Here is a 26,300-nt window from a genome sequence, read left to right as displayed (position 1 = left end):
TTGCCCCAAGCTGTCGCCGTGACCAACTTCTCTCCCTCGCGCCTCATCGCGGAAGGTCAACCTTCGACGAACGCTTTGACATCGACGACGACACCGCTGGACTGGGACTGGACAGGCTAATGCCGCCCGCAGCTGGGCCGTCGACGCAGGCGCGCGCGACGCAGCCGCTCCCGCAGGCGACGAACGCGCTCCTCCACACTCTCGCGCCGATACACTCTGAGCACTTCCCGCGCCTTCAGCACGCCGTGCAGCCCGACACGAGCGACATTGCGACACAGGAGCAGAAGCAGGATGCCGAACAGAAGATCGCGCTGCTCAAGAGCGTGCTCGGCGGGTGGATGCAGAGCGTCGAGGCGGATCTCGAGGGGGGCAAGGGTGCGCCAAGCTGATCTGCTTCGTGGATAATAAGGCTGACGAGACTGTTCACAGACCCGACAGCGACCTCAGAGAATCTGGTCGCGCTCGCCTCGACACTTCCCGGCTCCTTCTCCGGCATCAAGGCGAAACCTCGCTTCCTCCTCTACACCTCTCGCTCGTCCCCCTTCTCGACTGCCCGAAACCCGCCTACACCATCCCTCGTCAACGGCTCGCCCCGCAAGGACGCGCCGAAGGACGGCCCGTCACTTCAGCCTGCAGCAGGCGTCGAAGGCATCCACCCGGAGGAAGATCTCGCGACGTTCCTCGTCTGTCGGAGTCTGAGCGTCTCGAGTCGCCTTCAAGCAGCTCTCTTCGACCCCGCCGTCGAAATTTCGATTGACGAGACAGTGCGAAGGGTCGCGGAGGAAAGGGCGGCTGCATTGCGCGAGCTGGAATCGCTTATGCAGGGCATCATCGAAGTGCTGTGCGAGAGCGCACTCAGGGTTGACTGGCGGGCTGGAGCTGCGAAGGACGATGCCAAGAGCGGCGGAGTGGGAAAAGCGAAGGAGATCGTCGAGGAGCTCATCCGCCTCATTCGAACCCTCCTCCCGAAGACCGCCGGCGACGAGCAGTCCTACCCACGCACAGTCACCCTCTTCGAATCTTCCCGCGCGTACCAACCTACACTTCGTTCGCCTTCGAAAGCCGGCGCACCCGACGATGCCACCCCTCATCGACCCTCCCTCGCCGTCAAAACGCAACATCACGCCATCTCCCTCGTCCTCGTCGCCCAACGCATCCTTCTCGCCGTGACCGCCTCGACCGCGTATCTCGCAGAGTACCGCCTCTCCGTTCTCGACCTCTTGCTCTCGAGCTGGCCCGTCGTCGGCTCGCTCCGCCCAGCTGAAGACGACTCGACGACGCTCTCGCGCAAGGGCATGGTGCGAGCGAGCGAAGAGCTGGACGTCACCGACTTGCGCAGGAGGCTCGCCGTTGAGTGGCTCGCCTGCGTTCGCACGGTGTTGCAGCGGTCGCACGATGCGTTCACGCTTGTCGAGGTCGAGGCGACGAGCGGTCGCATGCTTGATGAGCTCAGCGAAGCCTTGCGACACCCTCGAGGCGCTGGCGAGGCGGGACTTTCGGCGGAACGGCTCGAGGTCTCGCTCGCTGAGGTCCTTGCCCTGATGTGGAAGGCTATTACGAACGTGAGGAGTGCGACAGGACAAGCCGGCGGCTTCGATGGCCTGCAGCAGAACGTCGCGGCTTTGTTCGCAGCCGAAGGCGCGCAGCTCGTCGACGCTTATCTCGGCAAGGATGGGGTGTCGACGGAGATGAAGACCGCTATCGCGCTCATTATGAGTCTCGCTGTCGTCCTCGAGCCGGCCGAACCCTCCGACTCGACGTCCTCCCTCCTCGACACCCTCTCTCCTTCAGCCTTGTCCGCCCTCGAGCAGAACCTCGCACAACTGGGCCCGAAACACCTCCACGACTGCCCCGACTCGCTCGTCGCCGTCTCGCGCATCGTCAACGTCGCTTTAGCCGCGCTCAAGGACGAGATGGTCCACCGGAACCCGCGTCTCGACGACGTCGGTGTGGACGAGGGACCCGCTCGCAAGCGTCGCAGGCTCGGCGATGCCGGCGCGGCGCCAGACATTGGCATGGACGTGGACGATGCACCCTCCCGGATACGGCGGCCATCGACCGAGATCGTAGCGAAGCTGATGGAGGCGGCGAAGACTCGGATCTCGACGTCTCTGGGCTCAGACTCGGCGAGGATCTTCGAGGCTACGGGCGAAGCGGCGGAACAGACGGCCGTCCGCCTTATCTCGTCCCTGCACGAATCAACTCCCGGCCTCGCCTTCGAGATGATTCGTACGATCGGCCTTCTGAGCTGTGCCCTGAGCGGATGCCTCGACTTTGCCTCCTGCGGCGACAGCGCCGACACCCCTCCCGCGCCATCATGCGCGTGCTGCGACTCGCTCCCAGCGACCGATGACGACTCCAACGGCCGTGTCGAACTCCGCACCTTCACGCGTGAAGCGCTTCAGGCATTCTCCCAGATCGCTCCCGCCATCCTCGCTGCCGCCGCCAAGGACGACAAGTTGCGCCTCGCGGTTTTCAACGCCGCAGCTCGTTTGGTCCGACACACGCGTGTCGAGCATGCGTCTCTTGCGGGTGAGAAGGATAGCTTGTTCATCGCCGTCCAGCGCGAACTCGAAGGATCGTCTCGCAGCGGAAGAATGGCGGCAGGGTGAGCAGCATCAGCGTTCCTCCTTTTCGACGGCTCTTAATGACTTTTCATCACAGTCACGTCCTCATCGCCGTCGCTCAGGCGAGGAAGGAATCAGACGCAGGCGACTCCCTCCTTCGCGACCTCTTCAAGCCGGTCGACAGCCTGATCGCGCGGGAGAACCCGTCTCTTACCGAGACGGCCCTCCAGCTCGTTGGCTCTCTTGCCAGGTGCGCTGAAAACTCAGGACCTCGACGCTTCCTTACTGACCAATATCGCGTCTTGCAGGGCCGCCGAACTGCAAGGTCTTCTCGAATGCGAGGCTCTCGCTCGACTGCTCCGCCTGCTCGGCCACCGCAACAGCTTTATCAAGTCGCTCGCCAAGCTTCAAATCACGCAGGTCGCCTCGCATCGAGGCATCAAACCCTACGCTCTCGTCCAGCCTCATTTCGCGACCCTCAGTCCCGCCCTCCTCTCGTCGACGACGACCCTCACGGCAGCTCTCGAGGTATTCCACCAGTCTCGGGAGTCGCTCCTCCGCATCACCCGCGAGCACACGATCCCCGGCATCATCCTGCACGACAAGCAAGCACTCCTCCGCCAAGTCGCGGACGCTTCGCGTACCACTGTCCCTGAGATGCTCTGCGACCCGCCAGTCGCTTCGGCTGTTCTGGCGCACCTGTACATGCAGCCGGATGACCAGCGCCAGCGAGGCCTGAAGGTGCTCATGCGCGAGTGTCGGGGCGTCGTCCTGGCGAAGCTTCTCGAGTCGATCAATATCCCGCTCGTGTACAAGCTTGCGCTTGAGCTCGGCGACGAGGACCAAATGGTTGCAGCGCAGGTGCGTCCTTGCTGTCCCGCCTGCGCGAGGCGAGACTAATCTTTGCTCCTCGTCTAGGCGGAACGCGGTCTCAAGGCCGTCGAGCGAGCGCGACTCGGTCACGCTGCCAGCGCGCACATCGACCCCGCGCACGTACTCAAAAACGCGATCGTCGGCATCCTCTCGCACATGAACCGAGGACTGCACGAAGCCGGTCACCAGCGACCGCTACGCGAGAAGCAGAAGATTATCCGCAGCCTCGACGCCATCACGCGCATGGTTGGCCGAGCCATCGCTGGGTTCTCTCCACAGGTGCGTAGGCTCATTGACTTCCCGTTGCTCCACAGCTGACACATCGGGCATCGCAGATCATGGCGACTTTGCAGACTGCGCTCGAGCTGCCCGGCCTTCGACTCGTGACCCTCGACGCCTTCCGATCCTTCCTCCAATCGCTCAAATTCAGCGACATTGGCGCCTTCATCGGCCCGACGACAGCAGCATTCGTCCGTCTTTGGCCTGAGCTGACGAATCTCGAGCGAGCGTCGGCGGCCAAGACCATCCACTACCTCGTCGTCGAAAATGTCGACAGTCTTTCGCAGCACGTCAAGGACGTTGCCGACCTGAGCGGAATCCCCGAGCTCGCGCAGGCGGATCGGCGACTCCAAGCTGCTCGGCGCGGATGGTCGCTCTTCGACTGGCTGCGGCATCTCCTCGACCGCATCGCGAGCGAAAACGACGTAGTCACGCTCCAAGCCCTGCGCGAGCTCAAGGTCGTGCTCTCGAAGAACGTCGCATCGATTCAGGCGCTGGCGACGGGCGACACTTTCGACCCTGCGATTGGCCGGCTCGTCTCCGTTCTGCTGTCCGCTGCAGTCAAAGACAGTCCGGAGAACGAGTCGATCCGGAACGTCGCCTTCGAGTGCATCGGAATCCTCGGCGCTGTCGACCCCGATCGATTCGAGCTGCCACCAGTGGAGCCGCCGCCCGTCGTCCTCGAGAACTTTGACGACCGCAGCGAAGCTATCGACTTCGCCATTCGCCTCATTGAAGACCTCCTCGTCGGCGCGTACCGCAGCACGAACGACACCAAGCACCAGGAGATGCTCGCCTACGCCATCCAGGAGCTCTTGCGCTTCTGCGGTTTCACCGAGGACCTCATTATCTCGCCGCAAACAGCGGCACACGTCGACCCGCTCACGCTTCACCGGTGGCAGAAGCTCCCGAAGACGGTCATCGAGGCGTGCGCTCCGCTGCTCAGCACGCGCTTCTCGCTCGCCAACGACCGCGCGATGCAGCCTGCGACCTTCCCGATCTACCTGTCGACGACCGTCTACCGCGACTGGATCCGAGCTTTCGCCAACGAGCTGCTCAAGGGCGTTCGCGGCGAGACGGCCGGCCAAGTATTCGGCGCCTTCTCCGGCCTCTTGCATCTGGAAGACACGGCCGTCGCCCAGCACCTCCTCCCGCACCTCGTTCTGCACGTCGTCATCTGCGGCTCGGACGAAGATCGCCTGAACATCAAGAAGGAGATGGAGACGGTCCTGACGGACCAGGTTTCGCCTACGCACACCCTATCGGAGAACAGCCGGTTGCTCGCCGCACAAGTATGTCCGGCGACACAATCTCCGCTTCAACGAATGGCTGACGATGCTTGCACACAGACGGTCTTCTCGCTCATGGACCACGTCAGTCGCTGGATCACGCTCGCAAGAAAACGCCTCGCCGACGCCAAAGCGCTCCGCAAAAAGACGAAGAGCAAGCCGGCGCCCATCGAGTCGAAAATCACGCAGCAGCTCGGCGACGTCGAGGGCATCCTCCAAGACATCCCGCACATCCTCGTCGGCCAGGCTGCGCTGACTTGCAAGGCATACGCTCGTTCGCTGCTCAACTTCGAGTCGCACATCGTCGCACAACGGGCGCAGAAGGGCTTCGACGTCGACAAGGACCTCCAAGTCTACTACGAGAACCTGCACGAGTGCTACGCGCACCTCGACGAGCCCGACGGTATGGAGGGCATCTCGACCAAGATCCTCTCCCCGAGTATTCTCCACCAGATCCGCGAGCACGAAAGTACTGGTCGATGGACGTCGGCGCAGAGCTGCTGGGAGGTCAAGCTTCAGCAGAAGCCGGACGAGCCGGGCAACCATGTCGGCCTGCTCCGCTGCCTTCGCAACCTCGGCCATTACGGTGAGCGAACGCTTCCGCCCTCACAAGCGACGTCTGACTAACGGTGAGCTTGCCGCAGACTCGATGCGAACGCACATTGCCGGCTTGCTGCACGGTCGTGGCGACGAGGTCGACTGGGAGCGCATCCTTGCGCCCTTCAACATCGAGGCGTCGCTCTTCGTCGGCGACTGGGACGCCGTCGAAGACGTTCTCGAGGTCCCCGGCGTCGAGGGTGCTGAAGCGGCGTTCGGTCGCGTTCTCTCCGCCATCCGCACTGGCGACCGTGACCTTGTCGAGCGCGCCTTCTACGACGCTCGCGAGCAGCTTGGTGGACCGCTCGTCGCTGCAGGTCGGGAGTCTTATCGTCGCGTCTACGACTCGGTGGTACATCTTCACATCCTCGACGAGCTCAGCTTGATCAACGAGCTGCAGGTCGCGAGCACGAAGGAACTTCCTGCATGCGTCGAAACGCTCAGGAACCGCCTTGACGCGACCTCACCGTCTTTCCGCGCCCGCGAACCCATTCTGAACCTCCGCCGCACCGCCCTGCGTCTCACTCTCCCGCATGAGCAGGCAGCCAAGACGGAAGTCGGCAATTTGTGGCTCGAGACGTCGAAGATTGCCCGCAAAGCTGGTCACTTTCAAACGGCATACAGCGCAATCCTGCAGGCTCGCGACTACGACGCCGAATACGCCTTCCTGCAGAGCGCCAAGCTCTTCAAGGCAAACGACCAGCCGTTCAAGGCCATTCAGGAGCTCGACAACCGCTTGAAGCCGATCCTCGCCCGCTTCAACGAGAGGGACCCCAACGACCCGCTCATCTCGCACGACAAGCCTGGACCGATCGCCAAGGTGAGCCGTCTGGCCGGTTTCGTGCGAGGTCTGCGGGGCTTACGTTGACCCTGCAGGCCGCCCTGCGCCGAGCCCGCTGGATGCAAGAGGCAGGGCGCCTCGACCAAAACGAAGCGGTCTCACTCTACAACGAGGTGACCGCGCTCGCCCCGAATTGGGAGACGGCGTACTTCCTCCTCGGCCGGTTCTGGGACCGGATGGCGCAGGAGAAGGAGAAGAAGCAGCCGAAGCACAAGCAAGGTCGCTACACCGGGTCAGTCTAGCCCGAACCCTCTTCCCCGAGCATTCGTTGACGATTTCCGTCCGGCAGCGATATCGCAATGTTTCGCTGCCAGGTCATCAAGCTCTACGTTAGGTCGCTGGCTTGCGGGACGAAGTACATCTACCAGGCGCTCCCCCGCACCTTGACCATCTGGCTCGAGATGGGCGAGCGACCGTCCCTGGTCGAGCACTCGAAGAACCGCAAATCGAAGTGAGTCGTGCGTGCCGAGTCTCGCCAACCTGATGCTGACCGTCCGTTGTCCCAGCCCGCAAGCCGCGCTCGATGGCGAAGACCACGACCTCCTCAAGTACTTTACCCGCTCCAATGGATACATCCGCAAGGCCGCCGTTCAGCAGCCGTTGCCGGCCTACCTCGTTGGTTGTTCTTCTCGCACTGTTGATTGACGTTGCTGACGCTCGCTATACGTGCAGTGGTTGACTGTCCTTCCGCAACTCGTTTCGAGGATCCTGCACGCCAACGAGACGCTGTATGACGTACTCGAGCAGGTTCTGCTCAAGGTCCTGTCGACCTTCCCCCATCACGGGTTCTGGGCGATGGCTTCGGGCGCGAAGTCGAACACGAACCGTCGCTCGAGGCGCAACATGCGCATCTTTCAAAAGGCCAAGGTCCGACTGACACGGTCTCCTCGCCCGAGTGGCCGCGTGCTGACGTCCGAAAGACTCACAGGAAGCTGCCGCCGCAAAGCATGCATCGGATGTCGGCGCCATCGTCGACGAAGGTCTCCGCCTGGTCGACCAGTTGCTCGTCCTCTGCAACTTCCCGATCAATGGCAAGGTCGACACGCTCAGCCTCAAGAAGACGTTCCCGCAGCTTTACAAGACGGCGCCGTGCAAGCTCATTATCCCGCTGCAGAGCTCGCTCACGGTCTCGCTGCCTTTCGACGCCTCGCAAGCCGCCGCCCACAAGCCTTTCCCGGACAGTCTGCCGGTCTTCCAAGGTGAGTTCGCTTGCTGCAGAAAGCTTCTCCTCCGTCGTCGCTAACGGTCTCTCTCGCAGATTTCGACGACCAGATCGTTGTGATGAGCTCATTGCAGAAGCCGCGCAAGATCACCGTGCGAGGCGACGACGGCCGATTCTACTCGTTCCTCTGCAAGCCCAAGGACGACTTGCGCAAGGACGCTCGCCTGATGGAGTTCAACGCGATGATCATCAAGCTTCTTAAGAAGGATTCGGACGCGCGTAGCCGCAAGCTCAGTGCGTCCCGAACGTTGTCTTCGCCCCGCTCTTGCCGCTGATCCCCTCGCACTCTCAGACATCCGCACGTACTCGGTCGTGCCGCTGAACGAAGAATGCGGCCTTATCGAATGGGTCCCGCACACGGTTGTCCTGCGAGGCCTCCTCAACAAGTCTTACTTGTCGCGCGGAATCGCTTCCTGGGTGCGTTTTCCGATCGACCGCCGAGTCTCGCCGTCAGCTGACTGCTCTTTGGCCGCAGAGTCCGGAGCTCAAGCGGATCTTCGACGGCATCCGCGACGATCAGAAGCGGATTGGCGAGCGATTCGACAAGGAAGTCTTGAGCATGTGAGTGACTCGAGACCCCCTTCCCCTACTCCTTCCTGACGCTTTTACGCAGGTTCCCGCCTGTCTTCCACGACTGGTTCCTCGAGACCTTCCCCGAGCCGTCGGCCTGGCACCGCGCTCGCCTGGCCTACTCGCGCACAGCTGCGGTCATCTCGATGGTTGGTTTCGTTCTCGGGTGCGTCGCCGTCCTTCTCTTGCGCCCGAGCCGCCTGCTGATGTCGCCCCATTCGCAGACTGGGCGACCGTCACTGCGAGAACATCCTTCTCGACGCGACCACCGGCGAAACCGTTCAGGTCGACTTCAACTGCCTCTTCGACAAGGTGTGTTTGCTTCTACTGTCTCCTGCTGGAGTTCGTGGACTGATGCGTCCCCTCACAGGGCCGCACCTTCGAGGTTCCGGAGAAGGTTCCGTTCCGCCTCACGCAGAACATCATCGACGGCATGGGTGTCACCGGCTTCGAAGGCGAGTCCAGCCGACGTTAACGTACGAGATCTCAAGCTGACGTCCTCTGCGTTCTCAGGCGTCTACCGCCGCGCTTGCGAGATCACGCTTCGCATCCTTCGCGCCAACAGGGACAGTCTCCGCTCCGTCCTCGAGACATTCTTGCACGACCCGCTCGTCGAATGGGTGTATGTCAGCAAGAAGGTGGGTCGCGGAGCCGTACAGCCCTCCTTCAGACGGACGAAGTTGACTCGTTCCGCCTCGCAGCAACGCGAAACCGGCACAGGTCCCGAACAAACTCGCGCGAGGGCACTCGAAGCGCTCGAGCCGATCGACAACAAGCTGCTCGGGCTGCAGGTCACGTCCGACCCGGAGTCGATCGGTGTCAAGGAGGTCAGCGTCGAGGAGCAGGTCGAGAGGCTCATTCGCGAGGCGAGGGACTCGAAGAACCTCGGAGCGATGTATGTTGGGTGAGCGCAAGGTTTCTCTGTCCTCGCGCAGACCGATGTTGACGCTTTTGTGCCTCGACAGGTGGTGCGCGTGGTACTGATCTGTTTCGCAAAGTCGTTCGCATCCCGCATTTTCTGCATGATACGCGTTGTTGTAGCACAACCTGCACTCTAGTCCGCTTTCGCATCCGTTCGCGAGGCTTGTGCATTCTGTCGAGAAGAGCAGGCAAGCAAGTCTAAAGGGCGAGAGCCTCACTGTTCGCACAGACCGCCGCCGAGCTGTACAAAAACATGCCTTGCAGATCGGCAGGCGACAAAAGCGACATCATGCGTCCACCTCCATCTCGCTCGCGCCGGCGCCGCTGCCTTCGGGACCTGTCGCAAGCCCGCCTGACAAGGGAACAACCTCTTCTGCGACGATGAGCTTCTTGACCTCTGCGGACGCAAGCAGGGTCAGCGGGAGCTTCAGAGAGGCGCAAAAGCGAGGTGTACGCACCCTCCTTGGTCCACGCCGTGACCCCTCGCCTCCACTTGTAGTTGCGCTCCTTCGTGACCTTCTCGTTCGGGGTGCGGTAGTTCCGCAGGTAGTCGGTCTTCGCCTTGCCCGTGTACTTGCCCTCGACGTGCTCGCCCTCGATAACGCACACATCGACGTTCGAGCCAGACCCCAAGTCGTTCCAGATACCCGCCTCGATCGCCTCGCTCACGACGTCGATGGCCTCTTGGCGCGTCATGTTGGGCTTCCAGTACGTCTCGAAGACTGCCATCGCTGCGAGAGAGCCGGATCCCATCGTCACGTAGGGGAGCTTGTCGGTGGAGCCGTGAGGAGCGACGGTGTAGAGGTGAGGGCCGGTAGGGTCGATGCCGCCGAGGACGAGCGCCGCGCCGACTTGCCCTTGGTATCTGTGCGGTACCAGCTTAATCAGTGTGCCGTTCGACGGAAGAGAGGAGTGCACAGGCGAGACGAACTGGAAGAGGTACTGCTTGAGCATCGTCATTGCGGTCGCTACGAGCGGTGGTCGACCGGTCGAGAGCTCGTGAAGCTTGATGTTGGAGCTGATCATGTTGGTGGTGCTGTTGAGACGTTCGAAAGGGGTCAGCGAGACTTGCGTGGACGGGTACACCTCTTCATCAGTTTGGAGGAGGGAGAGGGAGCGTACAACTCAGTGTCGGCCGCTGTACCCGCGCCGCAGCATCGAATGTGCTCAGAGATGTAGTGAATCTGTTCGAACGGGCCCAACACGGTCAGCAAACCAGTCCTTGCGCACGTCGCCTTGACCGCGTAATCGGGAGAGGATGGTGTGGGAATACGGCGGCGCACCTTCTCGCAGTTCTTGTCCGCGACGATGGGACCCTCTGTCGCACGCGTGTCTGCGCCCAGGACGATGCCCGACTCGTACACGACGCCGACGATGGTGGTGCCGGTCGAGGTGGCCTTGGGGAGGTGCAGGTTGCGCTGGCCGAGGACGCGGTTGCGCAGGGCGTTCTCGAAGGAGAAGCCTGCGTTCGAGTCTGTCAAGGCAGCCATTTCCAGCGAGTGTGAGAGTGTGAAGCGGTGTCAAGACGGCGAGATGACGAGGAGGGGAGGGTTGGCTCAGCACCACTCGCTCGACCACGGCTGGACACGCTCAGATTACTCGTAAATGCTCTTACGCCGACTCGCCACGCCGTCCAGCTGTCCCCGCCGACTCTCGTCCCGCCCTCGCTGCTCTCCTCCTCGTTCCCCGCTCGACTCGACTTCGTGATCCCTTCTCTCTGTGAAGCCAGGACAAGCATGACAACCGTGGCTACAGTGCGTTGAGACTTGCGCAACTGATCTCTCAGCTTGCGCTGACCGGAACGCGTCCTCGAATAGCCATCCCCTCCGCTTCCCACCATGAACCACCCGACTCTCGTCGATCTGCCGCTCGAACTCCTCGACACGATCGTCGACCTCGCATGGTCGGAGCTGCCCAAGCCGCGCTGCTTGGCCCGTGCCACCGCCTCCAGCCATGCTTCGACCGTCGTCGCCTGGCAACGATGAACCTGCGCGGAGCGAATGGCACGGTCCTTTACTACGCCCTCAAGTTGAGACCCGCCATAGGCCGGCACTGCAAGGAACTCAAGGTCCTCTCCTTCATGCCGATCGACGCCAGGTGCTCCGAGGTTTGGTGGAGCGTACTGCTGTCCTCGATGCCCGCGCTCGAGCGTTTGCAATGCGCGGGACCGTACGCCTACCGCATGTACAGCGCAATCATGGACATCACCAACGCACGCAACCCAAATTTCCTCCCTCAGCTTCGACACCTGTACCTCCCCTTAAACCCTTGGATCGTCCCCGATCCGCTTCGCTACGAGCGCATCCCGTCGCTCGACTACTATCCCAATCTCGAGTCGCTTGCCTTCGGCTACGACGAGTCTTACTGGGGCTCCAGCGGCACCTCGCCAGCCGGCGCTGCGGCGGAGTCGACGGTTCAGCCCATTCCGCCTCTCGCCGTACTCGGACGCCTTCGCGACCTGGGCATAGTCGTGTCCAGCCAGAGTCAAATCTTGGAGGACTTCCTACAGCAGACTACGCACCTCGTTCGACTCGACATCGGCTCAATCCCCTCGCCTCGGGAACTCAGCGAACTCCTCGAGGTGCTACCGCGCCCCGACATCCTTGAAACTCTCGAACTCCGCTTCAGCCGCAAGTCAGTACCGGCGGATGCAACAAGTCTCAGCGAAGGATTCGTCGACGATGGTGACGAAGGGATTCGGGTGTCCCTCGCTCCCTTTATCCGCCGCTTGCCCGGCCTGAAGTTGCTTTCCTTCAGCGACCACTGCACCTGCTTCGACCCCAACTCGATCTCTGCGCTCAAGTCTATGCCGCCTTTGCATTGCCTCAAGCTCAAGTGGGGATTCGAGATGTATCTCCAGCCGGAAGTGATCCTCGCCTTTCTCAAGACTCTCGGCGGCCATGCTCCGCGCAAGGTGTGCTGTGACCATATTGAAGGCGGATATACGGGCAAGTCCATCCGTGACTTTCTGCCAATCGACCCGAACGACGAATTCCCCGACTCCTTCGACGTCCACGCCGATTGGTCTATCCCCGAGTGGTTCAGTGACGATGTCATGATTGACGACATCCGTCAGCTGGTCGAGTACAGCAAGGCGGCAGGCGTCGAGCTGACCGGCTCGATGGTCGACGGTCTCGACGTCAAGGCGAAGTGGGACCGGGAGTCGGCGGATTACGAGTTGTTGCGCGAGGAGCATGAGGCAAGGCAGCGGGAGGCTGAGACCGAGGATGAGGAGTCGGACGAGGAGTCGGATCACGAGGAGTAGCACTGCACACTCTTGCAACCGCTCCTTCGCGCAGGACCTCGAGTCTCTCGTCGTCAACTCCCTCTCGTTCGATCGCTGCTTGCATGTGCTCATCAAGATCACTTTGTTAAGCCCGAGGCGAGTGTCTGCAGTGTCTACGACGGCCCGCACGACGCTCATCCTTTCCTCGCCTCCTGGTCAAAGGTTGTCTCCGCCCTTTACGCTCACTCGCTTGGTTCCGCTTACGCTGCCGGCAGAGCTCTTACCAGCACCTTTCGACACGCTTTGACGATGACCAGCGCCGCCCAGCGCCTCTTCGCGCGCCTCACCTCCCCCTCGTTCGACATCCTCGCCGGCGTTGCGCCGCCCGCTCCCACTCCCTGCGTGCACGAGTCCGATGCTACTGACCAATCCATCCCTGTGAGTAGCGCATGCTGTCCCATCACCAGCGCCGACTGACCCTTTTCTCCCTGGACAGCCCGCGACCTCCTCGTCCCGACGTTCCTTCCTCGACCTCCCGACCGAACTCCTCGAGCGCATCGTCGAGATGGCGTGGCCGAATATGAGCGGGCATGCGACTGTCATTGCTCCCTGTCGTCGACTGCAACCCGTGTACGATCGCCTATCGTACAGGTCGATTTCGGCCGACGTTCTCCAGCTGCCGTACTGGTCCGACAAGATCCGTTGGGCGCCGGCCCTCCTCAACTACGTTCGCGAGTTCAACGTCAAGACCCATTATTCGCTAGACCGCAGAGGCCACGAAACAGCGTGCCCATCCGAACGATACTATTTCGCCCTTTTGTGCCGCCGCATGCGCCAGCTTGAGATCCTTGACATCTCCTCCGCATTCGACGAGGGACTGGACGCGATCTTGTACGACGAGGTCGCCGATTCCGCCTTCCTTCCGAATCTCAAGGAACTCGGGCTCCTCTACAACCCCTTCAAAGCCGCGGAACCCCTGCGCAGTCAATACTTGGAGGCTCTGGACCAATACGACGATCTGGAGCGCCTTGTGCTTCGCCCAAATATGCCGCGGGTCAAGGCTGGCGTCCACGAATCCACCGTTCACGAAGCAACGACCTCTCCACCCGTCGCCATCTCCGCCCTCGAACTCCCCCGCCGCCTCACATCCATCACCCTCATGCTCAAATCGGACGACACTTCAGCCTCGGGTGTTCCCGCTTGGGTTTTTGAACTCTTCGGCAACATGTCCAACCTCAGCGAACTGAACCTCACCCGAGTACCAAGCGTGACGATCCTCCTCCGCCTCCTGTCCACCTTGCTGGGACCTTCTCACCTACGTCTCCTCGACATCTCGTTCGCACTCTCAGAAGACGAAGACCCCTCCTTTACCGTTTCTCACCCATCGTACGGAGAGCGGGCGGTATGCGCGCCTTTTCTTCGCCTCCTCCCAGGGCTCCAGACCCTCGTCATCGACAACACGTCCTCTCTCCTGAACCGGGCATCGCTGCAGATTCTTCGGGAACGTCCTCCTTTACATCGCATCCACTTCAACGAGCTAGACGACGCCCCGGCAGACCCCCCTATCGACTTCTTGCACGCCCTGCAGGTGTTGGGTCCTCACGTACCTCACGAAGTGGTCGTCGAAGATCCATGCGAGCACGAGCGGTGGTCAACAACTGTCGATAATGTCCGCTTCGGTCCAGTCTTTGCGGGAGAGGAATTCCCGTCTATGAACGATGCCTTCAATAACGGCTGGGACGACCCTCCCGAGGATTGGAGCGAGCGCATGGACGGTTGGCGCAAGCTTATCGAGTACTGCGAGGTGACGCAGCTGAGGTTGACGGGAACCGTGCGGGACTCGGTCAAGTTTGCGCAGGAGTGGTATCAGGAGACGCTGAATTACTCCAAGCTACGGGCGGATCATGGGTTACGGAGGGGACTTTGGGGAGAAGGCGGTCCACTGAGCGTGACTCCCGAGGAGGATGTATACGAGGAGCTCCATCAACTCCTGCGCAACCGCAGACAAACTCATCTGGTGTAGTAGAACGTGGTATTGTATGCATGACGTTCCGGCGTGTACTGCGTTTCATGGGAGGGAAGGCTGAAAGCAATCGCTGAACGCGATGTCTTCGTAGAGAGCGGCACGGCGTTAGCCTTTCTTCTGCTCCTTGACAGCCACCACTGTCACTGATGCTTCGTTGTTCCTGCCCAGCAGTGTCTTCAGCCTGTTACACAAGCGTGGGCGTCTCGCCTCCCCTTGCGCCTCCCCGCGGGGCGTCAAGCTGACGGTCGCAGGCCGTGAGCAGGTTTGAAGGGCGTAGCATGCGTGTCATAGGATGCATAGAAGCTGTCGAGGTGTGTCGAGGTGTGTCGAGGCGAGCCGAGGCGCTGCGTCGCTCGAGGGTGGCGAGCAGCCATGACGGGTTTGCTGCGTGGTTACGAACAGAGTCACAGAACCTTGGAATCAGCGAGGGAGGGAGGAAGGAAGTCGAGTGCGAAGCCCAGCGAGAGCACCCCAAACTGCGGGAGTAGCTGCACCTGCCCATCGCGTCTCCAGCAATGTACGCAGCCAGCCTTGGACCTGTCTGAGCGAGAGCAGTGAACGGCGGGAGGGAGACTTTCAGGCTCTCGCTCGACCACGAACCTCTTCCCGCTACACCAGCTCAAATTGGCCAGCTGAGCATCGAGACAAGCCATGCAGTCATCCTGGAAGTGCGTGCTAGCCGCTCAGTGTCTCTCCAACGCTCGCTGACCGCTCCCGCTCTCTATCTCTCAACCTCACCCCCCTCATCACTCGCCTCGAACACGCCGTCTGCTGGGCTCGTCTGGGCACTCCTTGCTTCTACAAACGCCGTTCACCGCGTCCGTGTCCCCCCGCCCTCCTACGGTCCATTTCCACGACTCCCTCGACCCCTGCGCCCCACCTCCTGTCACACGCCCGACTCCTCCTCCTCCTTGAACGCCTACCAGATCCTTCGCAACGTCCCTCCAGTCTGTCGCAGGCCAAGCCGCCTCGACCGTCCAGGGCGCGACGCAGAACATCGACTTCAACACGACCGGCAAGAACTTGTCGAAGGGGTTCGCGACTTTTAGCCAGACGGTCAGGGAGAAGGCGGGACAGGTCAACGAGGACGATGTGACTGAGCTGCCGCAGGGTGCGTCGCGGCTCTCGAGGAACAGCTTCAGGAAGTTCTGCTAACCCAACTCCTTCCCGCAGAATACCTCGACCTCGAGCGCCGCGTCGATGGTCTCCGCCTCGCTCACCAGAAGCTCCTCCGCGTCGCGAAAGCCTACGAGGGCCACTACGACTACCCCGTCAACCTCGGCGAGTCGGCGACCGAGATTGGAGGCTCTTTGGCGCACAACTTGAGTGCTTGGGCGGCTGCAGCGACCAAGGGTGCGTTGCGTGGCGATTGCGCTCGCGAGGAATGCGGCAGTGATCGCATGAATCTCTTGCTGAAACCGGCCTCGCTTGTGTAGGTACTCACCTCCCTCAGCCTCAAGTTGCCGAGGTGCGTCCCTCTATCCTGATGATAGCCTTTGGGAGGCGACTTCCGCTGATTCTCATCTTCCTGACGGACTTGGGTCGCACGCAGAAGCCCGTCGAAGTGCAAAAGACCCTTCCTCATGCCCTCTCGCGCGCCGCCGCCTCCGGAGCCGTCGAAGTCGGCCCCGGCCGCCTCTCGAACGTCCTCAAGACGTACGCTGTCACGCAGGACAAGGTTGGTACTGCGAGGACGCGGATGGACGAGGACATCAGGTGCGTGCGCATGGTTGATGAGCTGTCGACTGCCCGTTTCGAAGGCCAGCCGCTGATCGGGTCCATTGTTGCTTCATACAGCAAGAACTTCCTTCAGCCGTGGTCTGCGACGCTCAACTCGTCGATTCAGGCGGCGATGAAGGCGAGGCAGAACGTTACCAAGGCGCGGTGCGTTCGCGATACGTCCTTCAGGAGTGCTCGGTGGACAACACGGAGCAGGAACTGATCATGGGGAACTTGCACACTCGCACAGGGTCTCGCTCGACGCGACGCGCGCGCAGTTCAAGAATGCGACGGGCCAGAAGCAGGAGCAGTCTCGCATGGAAGGTACGTCCGAGTAACTCTTGTTTCTCCACTCGTCCTAGCTCACAGTCGTCTCGCACATGCACAGTCGAGGCAGCCGAAGAGCACCTCGTCGAGGCGACCGAGCAAGCGATCAACTTGATGCGCTCCGTCCTCGAGAACCCCGAGCCAATCAAGAACATCCACGCGCTTCTCAAGGCGCAGCAGACGTTCTACGCCGAGGCGAGTGAGGCGCTCGCGAGCGTGTTGGGCGAGGTTGAGGAGGCGGGGACGCAGGCTGAGGCCGAGTGGAGGTGCGTCTCCTCCTCCACAGTCCTCCCTACGCTTCCGTCGCTTTGCCAGCATACTCTACTGTCAAGCTCATTGCGTGGCGGGTCTTCAGGAGCGGTCACTGACGCTACTCCCTTCGCTCGAGCAGGAAGTCGCGCGACCAGTAGACCCGCTCCCACGCTCCGTTCCGTCTGTCGTCTCCCGCGGTACCTTCGTCCATCTGCAGTAGATTGCTCGTTCAATGGAGTTTGTTCAACGCCTCTGAAGCGCATCTTGGCGCCGACTACATTTGGCTCGCTCTCCCCGCACCGCTCCGCCAGACGACTCGCTGCTTTGCCGCTCTCGCTCTCGCTCACAACGCTCTGGCTGGACTGGGACTGAATTGCTGAGTTGCTATGGCTGAGAACGGAGCTCGCGAGGCCAAGACGCGCTCCAGGAAGGGCTGCTTGACCTGTACGTCCCGCTTGCCCATCCTCATCGCTTCGAGGCAACAACTGACCGGGTCGCTCTCTGTGGACCCTACCGACCTTTGCACCTTCTCTGAACTTGTCCTCGACCCCGCTGGACCCGCAACCAGGCCGCTCCCGGCACAAGAAGTGCGACGAGACGCACCTCCCTGAACACGGCGAATCCTGCAAACGCTGTTTTGACGGGAACTGGGTGTGCCAGTGGCCTGTCGCTGGCGGCGGGACCTTGCGGACGTTCGTGCGTGGAGCGGCGAAGGAGAAGAGGGAGACGAACGGGCCTGCGAGTGTTGGGAGACGGGAGAGGGAGAGGGCGTTGGTTATGAAGAAGGGTGAGAGGAGGAATAGTATGGCGGACGGTCGAGAAGACGTGATGAATGGCTCGGCGGTCGATGGGACGTCTGCCGCTTCGACTTCGTCATTGTCGCCATACCCCTCGACTTCTCTTCCTCCGATATCTCGCCAATCTTTCGCTCAAACTGCGTACCCGAACCTCTCTGCTCCAATGCCGGCCTTCGCCATGCCCCTTCCGAGCATGTCGCCAAGCGATTATCCCGCCTCAACCTCCGCCCATCCCTACCTCGCAACATCCGCTCCCCTCGCCTCCTTCTACAACCCAGCCGCCTCGCCTCCCGCACTCGTCAACCCCGCCGCCACTCTTGCGCTTGAGACAAACGACCTCTCGCAGTTCTTCCAGTCGCTCGATGCGGAGTTCGCCAACTGGGACGGAGTCGAGGCAGATCCGCTCATAAGTCCGGTTGGTCCTGCGGGTCCTGCAGCGAGTTTGGCGGAGGCGTCAGGGGCCGCGCTTGCGTTAGGTACAGAAATCGACGGAGCGAACGGACCGAGCGGCGCGGACGTCGTGGACGGGAGGGGACGACTGCCTCGTCTCGACTTCAGCAACACCTCCGTCTCAGACGGCCCAGCTTCAGCCGTGCCGATCGACGATGCGGAGCCGACGTCCGTCCATCAAGACTACAGCACCTTCAACAACGGATTCTTTCGCTCGCTTCCGAAACCCTTGCGCGATATCGTCGTGCAGAAGGTCCACAACGTCGTCACGACGACCGAGCTGGGTCGTAACGCTGCGATGGCCATCGTCATGCTTTATCGGCTGCGACTACAACAGCAACAGCGCCCGCCAGATCCGGCGGACTCGACTCCGGTAGATGGAGCTTCGAACGAGGACCAGCAAGCTCGCCTTCTCGCCCAGTCGAACCACTACTTTCAGCGCGCACTTGAGCACCTACAAACGCCGATTCCGCTCGAAGCCAAAATGATCGCGATGCTCGATCTCCAGACGTTCCAGTTCGACCAATTCGGCGCGGCGGCTGCGAATGCGATGCTCCTCCTCGGCGAAGTCTGGATCAACGAGGCGCTCGGTTCACAGCCAACGCTCGACTTGTCGGCCATGCGCGACCCGGCAAACGCGCTCCTCACCGCTATCGCCTGCACCGACTGCCTGCGGTGCATTTCGATCCCCGGCCGACGCACGATCTTCTCCTTCCCCGACTTGCCTGGCGACCCCTCGAACGGCACGCCCTCAGCCGTCGTCTCAGACGTCTCAGCGCACAAGCTCAACGTCGACACCCACCTCGGCCTTCCCGTCGGCTTGCTGCTCTGCGTCGCAGCGACGACAAATCTCTCGTGCGACATGGAGGCGTTGCCAGACGAGCTCGTGCGCGTCAAGGCAGATGCGATTGAGGCGGCAATCAGAGGATGGAGACCGCCTCCGCCGTCGCCGCACGAGCTGGCGGACCCCGTCTCTTTCCACGACAAGGCGAGCACGGCGGAGATGTGGCGATACGTGCGTTCGTCGCCCTTTTCACTCTGCTCTTCAGCTCACCTCTTTCGCGTGGCAGGCCACGCTCGTCTTCCTCTACCAAGCCGTCCACCGCCGCGGTCCTCTCAACCGCGTGATCCGCGAGGCGTCGCAGCAGATCATCTCGATCGGCTCTCGCATGCTCCAGCCGAACCGCCCGAACCCTGCCTCCCATCGCGCCGCTCCTTCAGCCGGTCCTTCCGCCGCAGCGTCGCCCTCATCCGCCGCGCCCGGTTCGCCGCACGACTCGCCCTTATACGACGACTACCTCTCTGCTCCCTCTACCCGCGCAGTCCCCTGGCTCCTCGCAGGCACCTGCGCCCTCACGCCCTCGGACCGCGCGTTGTGCCGTCAAGGGATGCTGGAATGCGGCAAGCAGCTCGCGTATCAGGACGACGTTGCGGCGCTCGAGCGCGTTTGGGAGGTCGTCGATGAGCAGGGGTGGGGAGTCGAGTGGAGGGCGTTGTTGCAGAGTGAGGGGAGGGCGGTGGCGTTCTTGTGAGTGAGAGAATGGGGAGGTGTACGTAGTTTGTTGTCGGAAGTACGAGCTTTGCGCAACCAGGACTTTCGACCAGTGCGGAGCGAACGAAACGAAATTAACTGCAACGAGAGTTGTCTATTCCTGCGCATCCTGCCAGTTCCCACGGCCTCTCTATCCGCTCGTCCCACGACTTCCTTACTGCAGCTGCGAGACGCAATTAGTGAGCGGGCACAAGCGAGGAAGTGGAACGACCGCAAAGCTCACATCCTTGACCTTCTCGATCGCCTGCGAGAGGTCGCTCTTGAGGTCCTCGAGCTCCTCGATACCAATCGAGAGGCGCACTGCAAGACGACGAGTGAGTAAGCGAGCGGAGGGGGAGGAACGCAGCGGACGCACGTAGACGAGGGTCGCATTTCGCGTCGGAGATGATGCGCTGCTCGATGAGGGACTCGACACCTCCCAGGGATGTGGCGTGCTACATGCCCGAAGCAAGAGAGCGTGGTCAATGAGAGGACGGGGATGGGCAACGAGGAAGGGAGGACGCACGACAAAGAACTTGAGCTCCTCAGGGAACTTATCCGCCTGCTTCCTCTCCTTCAGCAAAAGCGAGAAGCAAGCCGGTCCGTCCTCGAGCTGCTTACCCGGTCCAAGCAACTCGGCCGCGTCCTCCTGCAAACTCGCATGCCAGACTTTCTCAATCACGCCTCCGCCTTGGAAGGTCGCGAGCCATGCGGCGAGAGCGGTTGCGGTGCGTGCTTGGCGTTTTATGCGGAGGGGGAGGGTGCGGAGTGAGCGGAGGAGGAGCCACGAATCGAGCGAGCCCGCGATGCTGCCTGTTGCCATGCGGTCTTCCCAGCTGCGTGGCAGTAGCATACGTCAATCAAGAGACTGTGAGAGCGGGACCGAGAACCCGCACGTACAGCTTGACCCAGTCGGCCTTGTCGCGGACGCTAACCGTGCCGATCAAGGCGTCCGAGTGCCCGGCAAAGTACTTGGTGCCGCTGTCTGCAGTCGCGGTCAACCACCTCTCAGTACCGCAGAGATTAAAACAGGTAGAATGAGGATGCACGCATGACGATGTCCGCTCCCCATCTGAACGGATCTGAGAGAGGCGGAGGAGCGAAAGTCGAGTCGACGCCGACTACGCCGCCGACCGCGTGAGTCTTCTCAGCGTCTGAGCGAGGAGGGGAATAATCAGTTGCAGCGCCGGAGAGGTATGTTAAGAGCGGCACGCACACTTGGCGATTGAGCGCGACTCGCCGAACGGGTTCAGAGGCGTCTCGACCCAGCAGAGGAGCTTCTTGTTCTTGGGGTACTCATCATCGAGCTTGATGACGGTCTGCACTCCCAAGCAACATCAGCCGACGTCCTACACGAGCGCAAAGGCAAGACCGCATCGAACTTACGACCTGGTCTTCTCCCCTGGTCCGCCTGTACAGGTCAATCCCGACATGCGATCCGTGGTACCCATCGGTGATGGCGATCACGTCAGGGCGGACATGAAGGAGGATGGCGAAGAACGCGGCGATTCCAGAGGGGTAGACGACGGTAGGGTGACCGATCACAGCGGCTAGGACGTGCTCCGCGCGGGTCGTGATGGGCTGGGTCTCCCTGTAGGCGTGCAGTGTCAGTAGAAGAGAAGAAGGCGGGGGGAGGGGGAGAGTGCGCACCTCGAGTAGATATGGCGCGAAGGCTCTGCCGGGTCCCAGTTCTTGTCGAAGTAGCCGTCGTCGGCCGCCGCGATCTGCTCGAGGGTCGGGTGACGGAAGGTGGTCGAGGTGCTGCGAGCGGGAGCACGTCCTGATGAGCGTGCGGTGACATAAGTTGCGCGGAAGCGGAGGATGGCCGGACCTGATAGCAGGAGCGACTTCCGGCCCGCTCAAGTACTGGTCAGCGTGGATGGCCTGTGTCGCGAGTCCAGCTTTCGAGTGTGAGGCCATGGCGTGTGTAACGAGAGCAGGGAGAGAGAAAAGAGCGAGAAGAAGAACTGGCGAGGTCGATCGGCGAGTCGGCAAGCGCGGCTGCAGAGGCAGTCGCTTCGCAGGGCCAGCCTCGCCTGGACTGTGAGAGAGTAGCGCGATTAGCCGTCGCTGAACATAGTAAGACGGCACCGGACAGCGTACGAGAGCGAGAGAGACGTGCGACGAGCCTCGGCGGCGGACTTGTCGGCCACCGGCGCTTCGTCCTCTAACGTCTCCGCTCATCGACGCTTTCTTGCTCTGCCTGCTTGGCATGTTCCACAGCTCATTCACACGGCTACGCTCAGCCACAGCAAGCCGAATCGCAGCCATGGCCGCAGCTCCCCTAGTTGTCTCTGTCTCGCTCGCACCGTCACTCAACCCAGACGGACAGACTGGAGGGTCAGACGCGACAGACAAGGCCCACCACAAGCCTAACGGAGGCTTCGTGAACCCGTGGAAATCTTTCAAGGTGCGCCCTGCTGAGGTTGACCTCATCGCTCGTTGCTAACTGATGAAGATACGTCGGTGGGTGTGCGGCGTGTAGGACCCGGGCAGAGGTGCGTCGGAGCTCTCGAGGGAGTCTTCTTGACCTGCGCTTGCTGATCGAGCGATTTCGTTGCCGTGCAGGACCGTCGACCTTGTTCAACGCCTGGAAGAGCTGGGAGAGTCACCCTGTGCGTCCTCCGTTCCGAGCCATCCCTCTCATGATCATCACTGATTACTCCCTGCAGGTCCCGCCGCCCGAAAAGCTCCCCCGCCTCGTCCCACCAACCTTCGCCCCTCCCTCCTCCCTCTCCGCCTCCGAAAAAGACGCCTGGTACGCCGACTTGAAAGCGACATGGCTCGGCCACGCCTGCTTCCTCGTCGAGTTTCCTGCGCCGCCGGGGCAGAAGGGAGACGAGGAGGGCAAGAAGAGAGGGTTTAGGGTGTTGCTTGATCCGGTTTGGAGTCACAGGTGTTCACCTAGCCAGCGTGAGTGTCGAGCGTCCTCCTTACAAGCATCCGAGGTGCTGATGCACGCTTTTCGCCCGCAGTGATCGGACCCGCTCGCGTTACCAAGCCGCCCATCCCGCTCGAGGAGATCCCGCACGTCGACGCCGTCGTCATCTCGCACAACCACTGTACGCTTTCCTCTCCTCTCTTTTTCGCTCGATCCTGTGCTCATCCCCCACCTCGCAGACGACCACCTCGACATCGCGACCCTGAAGCACCTCTACTCCGCCCAACCCCACGGAACCCTCCACTTCTTCCTTCCGCTCGGCAACAAGTCCTGGTTGGAGAAGACGATTGGCGTCAAGTCGAGTGAAGTGACCGAGCTGGATTGGTGGGAGGAGAGGGTGGTCAGGTTGGGTGAGAAGGAGACCGGCGCGGAGGGGGAGGGAGAGGGGGAGAAGTTGAGGGTCGTATGCACGCCTTGTCAGCATGTGCGTGCCGCTTCCACCTTCTCGCGTCTTCGTTCACTGATGCGTTCTGTCGCGCAGTTTACCGGCCGCAGCTTGACAGACGTGAGCACGCATCTTCGGGATCCTCTCTCCCGCCGCGTATCTGACCCGTGCGTGCTGTCGCTTGCAGCGCAACGACACCCTCTGGGCCTCCTGGTGCATCGAAAGCAGCACAGGCGGCAAGATCTGGTTCGGCGGTTCGTTCTCCCTTCTCCTCCCTCCCAGTTCTGCAGCTGACTCTCCAGTCTTCAGGCGACACGGGTTACCGCACGGTTCCGCGCGGCGTCGACGCTGAAGGACTCGAGAAGTACGAGACGTGCCCTGCTTTCGCCGAGATTGGGAAGAGGGAGGGACCGATGGATATGAGCTTCATCCCGATTGGTGCTTATCAGCCTCGTACGCGCTCTCCTGAATTCGTTCTCCTTCTTCTCTTACTGATGCGGTTGCTCTCGCGCAGGCTGGCTCTTCAGTAGCGTTCGTACCTGGTCCCCTTCACCCACGACTGCTTCCTCAGCTAACCTTCTCGCTCGCGCAGGTCCACTGCTCGCCCGAAGACTCGGTCGAGCTACACCAGCACGTGCGGAGCAAGAAATCTATCGGTGCGCTTCGTCTGCTGCCTTTCCTTGCGGCATGCTTGACTGACCGTTGTTCGTTGCGTTTCACAGGTATGCATTGGGCGACTTGGGTCCGTTCCTTCGCCCCTTCGCCTACAAGCCTAGACTAACTCTCTCTCCTCCGCGTCCTCAGATGCTCACTCCCGAAGAAGCACGCCCCCTTCCCCTTCACCCTCCTCCTCACACTCCCTAACCGCCTAACCCCTCTTCACACCCGCAGATGACCGAACCCCCGCGCCGTCTCCGCTCCGCATGCGAAGAGTACGGAATCGGGGAGGACGAGTTTGGGGTGACGGATATTGGCGAGACCGTGAGGGTGAAGGTGGAGCGGAGGGGGGAGTAGAACGAGGAGAGGGGTAGAGGTTCTTTGTTTATGTTGTTACGCATTCGTGTTCATCTGTCTTTTTGGCTCTCGATTGGTGTAAGCGATCGGGAATGGGAGGATGAGATGGCAACGACACGAGAACGAGCAAGAGGAAGACGAGGAAAGCGCATGCGAAGGGGAAGCTCCAACAGGAAGAAGAGGAACCGAACGCATACAAACTCGAGAAGCAAGAGCACACAACAAGCTGCAGAAAGGATGCTCTTCACCACCCGTCCTTGTCGCCCCCAAAGCGGCGATACTCGACCAACCGACAATCGCTCGTCGAGTCCTTGCCCAACCCAACCGGCCCATCCTCGCGCTTCTTTCCACCCGCGGTCGACGACGAAGTTCGCCTCCCAGCGGCCGAAGAGCGCGGCGTTCTCGACCCGCTCGCTGCCCCTCCCTCCACCTTCTCCTTCCCCTTCCCCTTTCCGCCCTTCTCCTCCACACCCGAAGACGGATCAAAGGCAATCCTGTACCACCCTCCGCTATGCGTGATAGCGACCAGCTGGCTTTCCGTCTTCTTCTTGCGCGCCTCTGGAGCGTGGTGAGGTGAGGAGGGAGTGTAGGGAGTTGCCCCGGTGATTGTGGATGGACGCGAGGGAGGAGGGTGCGTGCGAAGGTTTTCTTTCTCGTGCGTCGACGTTGGGCGGGCGCGAGTAGGCTGGGTGGAGGAAGACGAGGACGGGCGGACGGATGAGGAGGTCGAGGTGCGGCGGTTCGACGAGTCGGCCGACGGTGCGGTTTCGGGTGCGGGTGCGGCGACGTCCTCCTCTCCTTCGACCTCCACCTCAACCCACGCACAAAGACACACATCATCCTCCACCGTCAACGGCTGCGCGCGGCCTTCTCCCTCCTTCGGAGCAGGCGTGAACGGCGTAGCAGGGTAGGGCGAGGGGTTCGAGAGGGAGAATGGGAGGCGAGAAGCGGGGGGCGCGGGAGGAGGGAGGCGGAACTGGGAGTGCGACCATTCGGAGGAGAAGTATTTCGGGAGGTAGGGCTTGAGGAGGGAGAGCTGCTTCTGCCGAGGAGTACTGCGGGACTGCGACTTAGGCTACGGATGGAGAGCTCGAGAGGGAAAGGTGTACGCACGACGAGCCGCTGTCGGTTCCTCGCTCCGCCTGCCTCTCCTCCTTCGTCCGCTTCAAATTCCACACATGCACCGTGCCCTTATCGCTACTGACCGCGACCGCACCTCCATCTGCTCTAAAGCTGATCCCAAAGATCTGCGCCCAGTCAGTCCCGCGTCGCAGCTCTTTGACGAGGTAGCTCGTCTGTGCGTCCCAGACGCGGACGAGCGTGCCTTTGTTGCTGGCAGAGGCGATGAGCGATCCGTCGGGTGTGGTGGAGAGCGCGGCGAGGGAGGTTGTGTGTGCAAGGATGATCGAGATTGAGGGGTACGGCGCAGAGGTAGGATCGTGTGAAGGCGGAGGAGGGAGAGGCGGCATGAGAGGGTCGAGGGGAGGGAGGCGGACAAGTTGTATCTGGCCAGGCTGGCGACCGGGGAAGGCGAGGAGCGTCGAGCCGGGCTTCGTAGCGAGAGCGACGAGGCCTGTGGCCGAGAACAAGCGGATGAGCGGGAGAATCGAGAACGGAGGCTAGCCGGACACACCCTTCGGGTTGTCAGTCGTCTCGTACACGCCCTCCCTCCATATGCCCGTCGCACCCCCGCCAAGCACGAAGACGAGTACTCTTCGCTTGAGAGCAACGACGAGCCTGTCCCTCCGAGCAGCGAGTCCGAGGACTTCTTCCCTGAACTCGAGCTCAGCGACCGCCTGCTTCGCCTTGTCGTCCCAGAAGACGACCTTGTTGGGTGGGTAGAGAGGAGAAGGCGGACCGCCGACGAGGAAGAGGAGGTTGGTCCGTTCGAGAGGGAGGACGATCTTGAGGGACGAGTCGGGGAGATCTGCGAACGAGGCGGGCGGGAATAAGTCCAGCATGACGAGGGAGGTCGTGGAGGTGTGCGCACCCCTCCTAGTTACGACTTCGAGCGGGTTGGTGCGGTAGACGACCCAGCCGCGAGTGGTCGAGGTTGCGAAGAGGGACCCGTCGCTGTTGACGTGGACGGCGGTGACGGGCGAGGGCTCCTCATCGCTGAGAGTGTGCGCTGGGAGGTGCAGAGCCATGCATGGGGCGCTCTAAGCTGGGATGAGCAGGAGCAAAGGCGATGGTCGAGGGAAGAGGAGGGGGTTGGCATCGTCCGCAACACCCGCTCGAGCTGGACTGGCTGGACGATGCCGTACTGCACTGCTACAGGGTCGTACTGCACAGCTACGCCAGCCTCACCGCGCCCCTCTCCGCCCTCTCTCGACCTTCATCAGTTCGAACCCCACATCACGACAACACCGTGGGACAGGCGCTGTTGACTCGTTGATGGACGAAGGCGCACTTTTGACTCTCGATGTCGGTGCAGCTGTCCACAACCCTGCAAGGACGACGCCCCCGCCGGCTT

At 61.7% G+C, this 26,300-nt stretch overlaps 9 protein-coding genes across 9 annotated transcripts; 6 read left to right on the top strand and 3 right to left on the bottom strand.

Annotated features, from left to right (window-relative positions):
* Nucleotides 1–119: 119 nt before the first annotated feature.
* RHTO_05595 (phosphatidylinositol 3-/4-kinase) lies at nt 120–9,222 on the top strand (the record flags this gene model as incomplete). The annotated part of the gene is made up of 22 exons (XM_016419256.1): nt 120–375; nt 430–2,608; nt 2,665–2,817; nt 2,876–3,428; nt 3,486–3,719; nt 3,776–5,011; nt 5,069–5,594; nt 5,653–6,425; nt 6,482–6,678; nt 6,736–6,897; nt 6,953–7,061; nt 7,119–7,313; nt 7,375–7,645; nt 7,705–7,902; nt 7,961–8,085; nt 8,144–8,229; nt 8,282–8,404; nt 8,463–8,550; nt 8,609–8,675; nt 8,752–8,876; nt 8,940–9,142; nt 9,204–9,222. 22 exons carry the CDS (start codon nt 120–122, stop codon nt 9,220–9,222), a joined length of 7,878 nt encoding a protein of 2,625 aa, XP_016269967.1.
* Nucleotides 9,223–9,446: 224 nt separating this feature from the next.
* Nucleotides 9,447–10,649, bottom strand: RHTO_05594 (20S proteasome subunit beta 2; the record flags this gene model as incomplete). Its single annotated transcript, XM_016419255.1, has 5 exons — nt 9,447–9,556; nt 9,618–10,024; nt 10,091–10,195; nt 10,282–10,343; nt 10,443–10,649. 5 exons carry the CDS (start codon nt 10,647–10,649, stop codon nt 9,447–9,449), a joined length of 891 nt encoding a protein of 296 aa, XP_016269966.1.
* A 246-nt stretch (nt 10,650–10,895) lies between these two features.
* Nucleotides 10,896–12,424, top strand: RHTO_05593 (uncharacterized protein; the record flags this gene model as incomplete). Its single annotated transcript, XM_016419254.1, has 3 exons — nt 10,896–10,913; nt 10,977–11,048; nt 11,111–12,424. The coding sequence occupies 3 exons, from the start codon at nt 10,896–10,898 to the stop codon at nt 12,422–12,424; spliced, it is 1,404 nt and encodes a 467-aa protein (XP_016269965.1).
* A 270-nt stretch (nt 12,425–12,694) lies between these two features.
* Nucleotides 12,695–14,408, top strand: RHTO_05592 (uncharacterized protein; the record flags this gene model as incomplete). Its single annotated transcript, XM_016419253.1, has 2 exons — nt 12,695–12,823; nt 12,882–14,408. 2 exons carry the CDS (start codon nt 12,695–12,697, stop codon nt 14,406–14,408), a joined length of 1,656 nt encoding a protein of 551 aa, XP_016269964.1.
* Nucleotides 14,409–15,062: 654 nt separating this feature from the next.
* On the top strand, nt 15,063–16,867 carry RHTO_05591 (BAR domain protein; the record flags this gene model as incomplete). The annotated part of the gene is made up of 9 exons (XM_016419252.1): nt 15,063–15,079; nt 15,338–15,522; nt 15,585–15,764; nt 15,848–15,879; nt 15,964–16,127; nt 16,209–16,295; nt 16,381–16,454; nt 16,519–16,723; nt 16,849–16,867. The coding sequence occupies 9 exons, from the start codon at nt 15,063–15,065 to the stop codon at nt 16,865–16,867; spliced, it is 963 nt and encodes a 320-aa protein (XP_016269963.1).
* Nucleotides 16,868–17,095: 228 nt separating this feature from the next.
* RHTO_05590 (Zn(2)-C6 fungal-type transcription factor) lies at nt 17,096–19,488 on the top strand (the record flags this gene model as incomplete). The annotated part of the gene is made up of 3 exons (XM_016419251.1): nt 17,096–17,153; nt 17,278–18,971; nt 19,027–19,488. 3 exons carry the CDS (start codon nt 17,096–17,098, stop codon nt 19,486–19,488), a joined length of 2,214 nt encoding a protein of 737 aa, XP_016269962.1.
* A 174-nt stretch (nt 19,489–19,662) lies between these two features.
* On the bottom strand, nt 19,663–21,407 carry RHTO_05589 (cystathionine gamma-synthase; the record flags this gene model as incomplete). The annotated part of the gene is made up of 10 exons (XM_016419250.1): nt 19,663–19,671; nt 19,732–19,808; nt 19,864–19,942; nt 20,014–20,323; nt 20,388–20,472; nt 20,537–20,641; nt 20,704–20,806; nt 20,874–21,078; nt 21,138–21,248; nt 21,319–21,407. The coding sequence occupies 10 exons, from the start codon at nt 21,405–21,407 to the stop codon at nt 19,663–19,665; spliced, it is 1,173 nt and encodes a 390-aa protein (XP_016269961.1).
* Nucleotides 21,408–21,699: 292 nt separating this feature from the next.
* On the top strand, nt 21,700–23,827 carry RHTO_05588 (N-acyl-phosphatidylethanolamine-hydrolyzing phospholipase D; the record flags this gene model as incomplete). The annotated part of the gene is made up of 14 exons (XM_016419249.1): nt 21,700–21,897; nt 21,973–21,985; nt 22,056–22,102; nt 22,160–22,400; nt 22,463–22,549; nt 22,608–22,852; nt 22,910–22,933; nt 23,001–23,067; nt 23,123–23,266; nt 23,328–23,344; nt 23,406–23,469; nt 23,536–23,555; nt 23,618–23,635; nt 23,705–23,827. The coding sequence occupies 14 exons, from the start codon at nt 21,700–21,702 to the stop codon at nt 23,825–23,827; spliced, it is 1,308 nt and encodes a 435-aa protein (XP_016269960.1).
* Nucleotides 23,828–24,071: 244 nt separating this feature from the next.
* On the bottom strand, nt 24,072–25,974 carry RHTO_05587 (SVP1-like protein 2; the record flags this gene model as incomplete). The annotated part of the gene is made up of 4 exons (XM_016419248.1): nt 24,072–24,882; nt 24,941–25,400; nt 25,461–25,754; nt 25,818–25,974. The coding sequence occupies 4 exons, from the start codon at nt 25,972–25,974 to the stop codon at nt 24,072–24,074; spliced, it is 1,722 nt and encodes a 573-aa protein (XP_016269959.1).
* Nucleotides 25,975–26,300: the final 326 nt, after the last annotated feature.

Source organism: Rhodotorula toruloides, assembly GCF_000320785.1.
Source record: "Rhodotorula toruloides NP11 unplaced genomic scaffold Scaffold34, whole genome shotgun sequence".
NCBI classification, from domain to species: Eukaryota; Fungi; Basidiomycota; class Microbotryomycetes; order Sporidiobolales; family Sporidiobolaceae; genus Rhodotorula; species Rhodotorula toruloides.
This window is presented reverse-complemented; position numbering and strand designations above follow the sequence as displayed.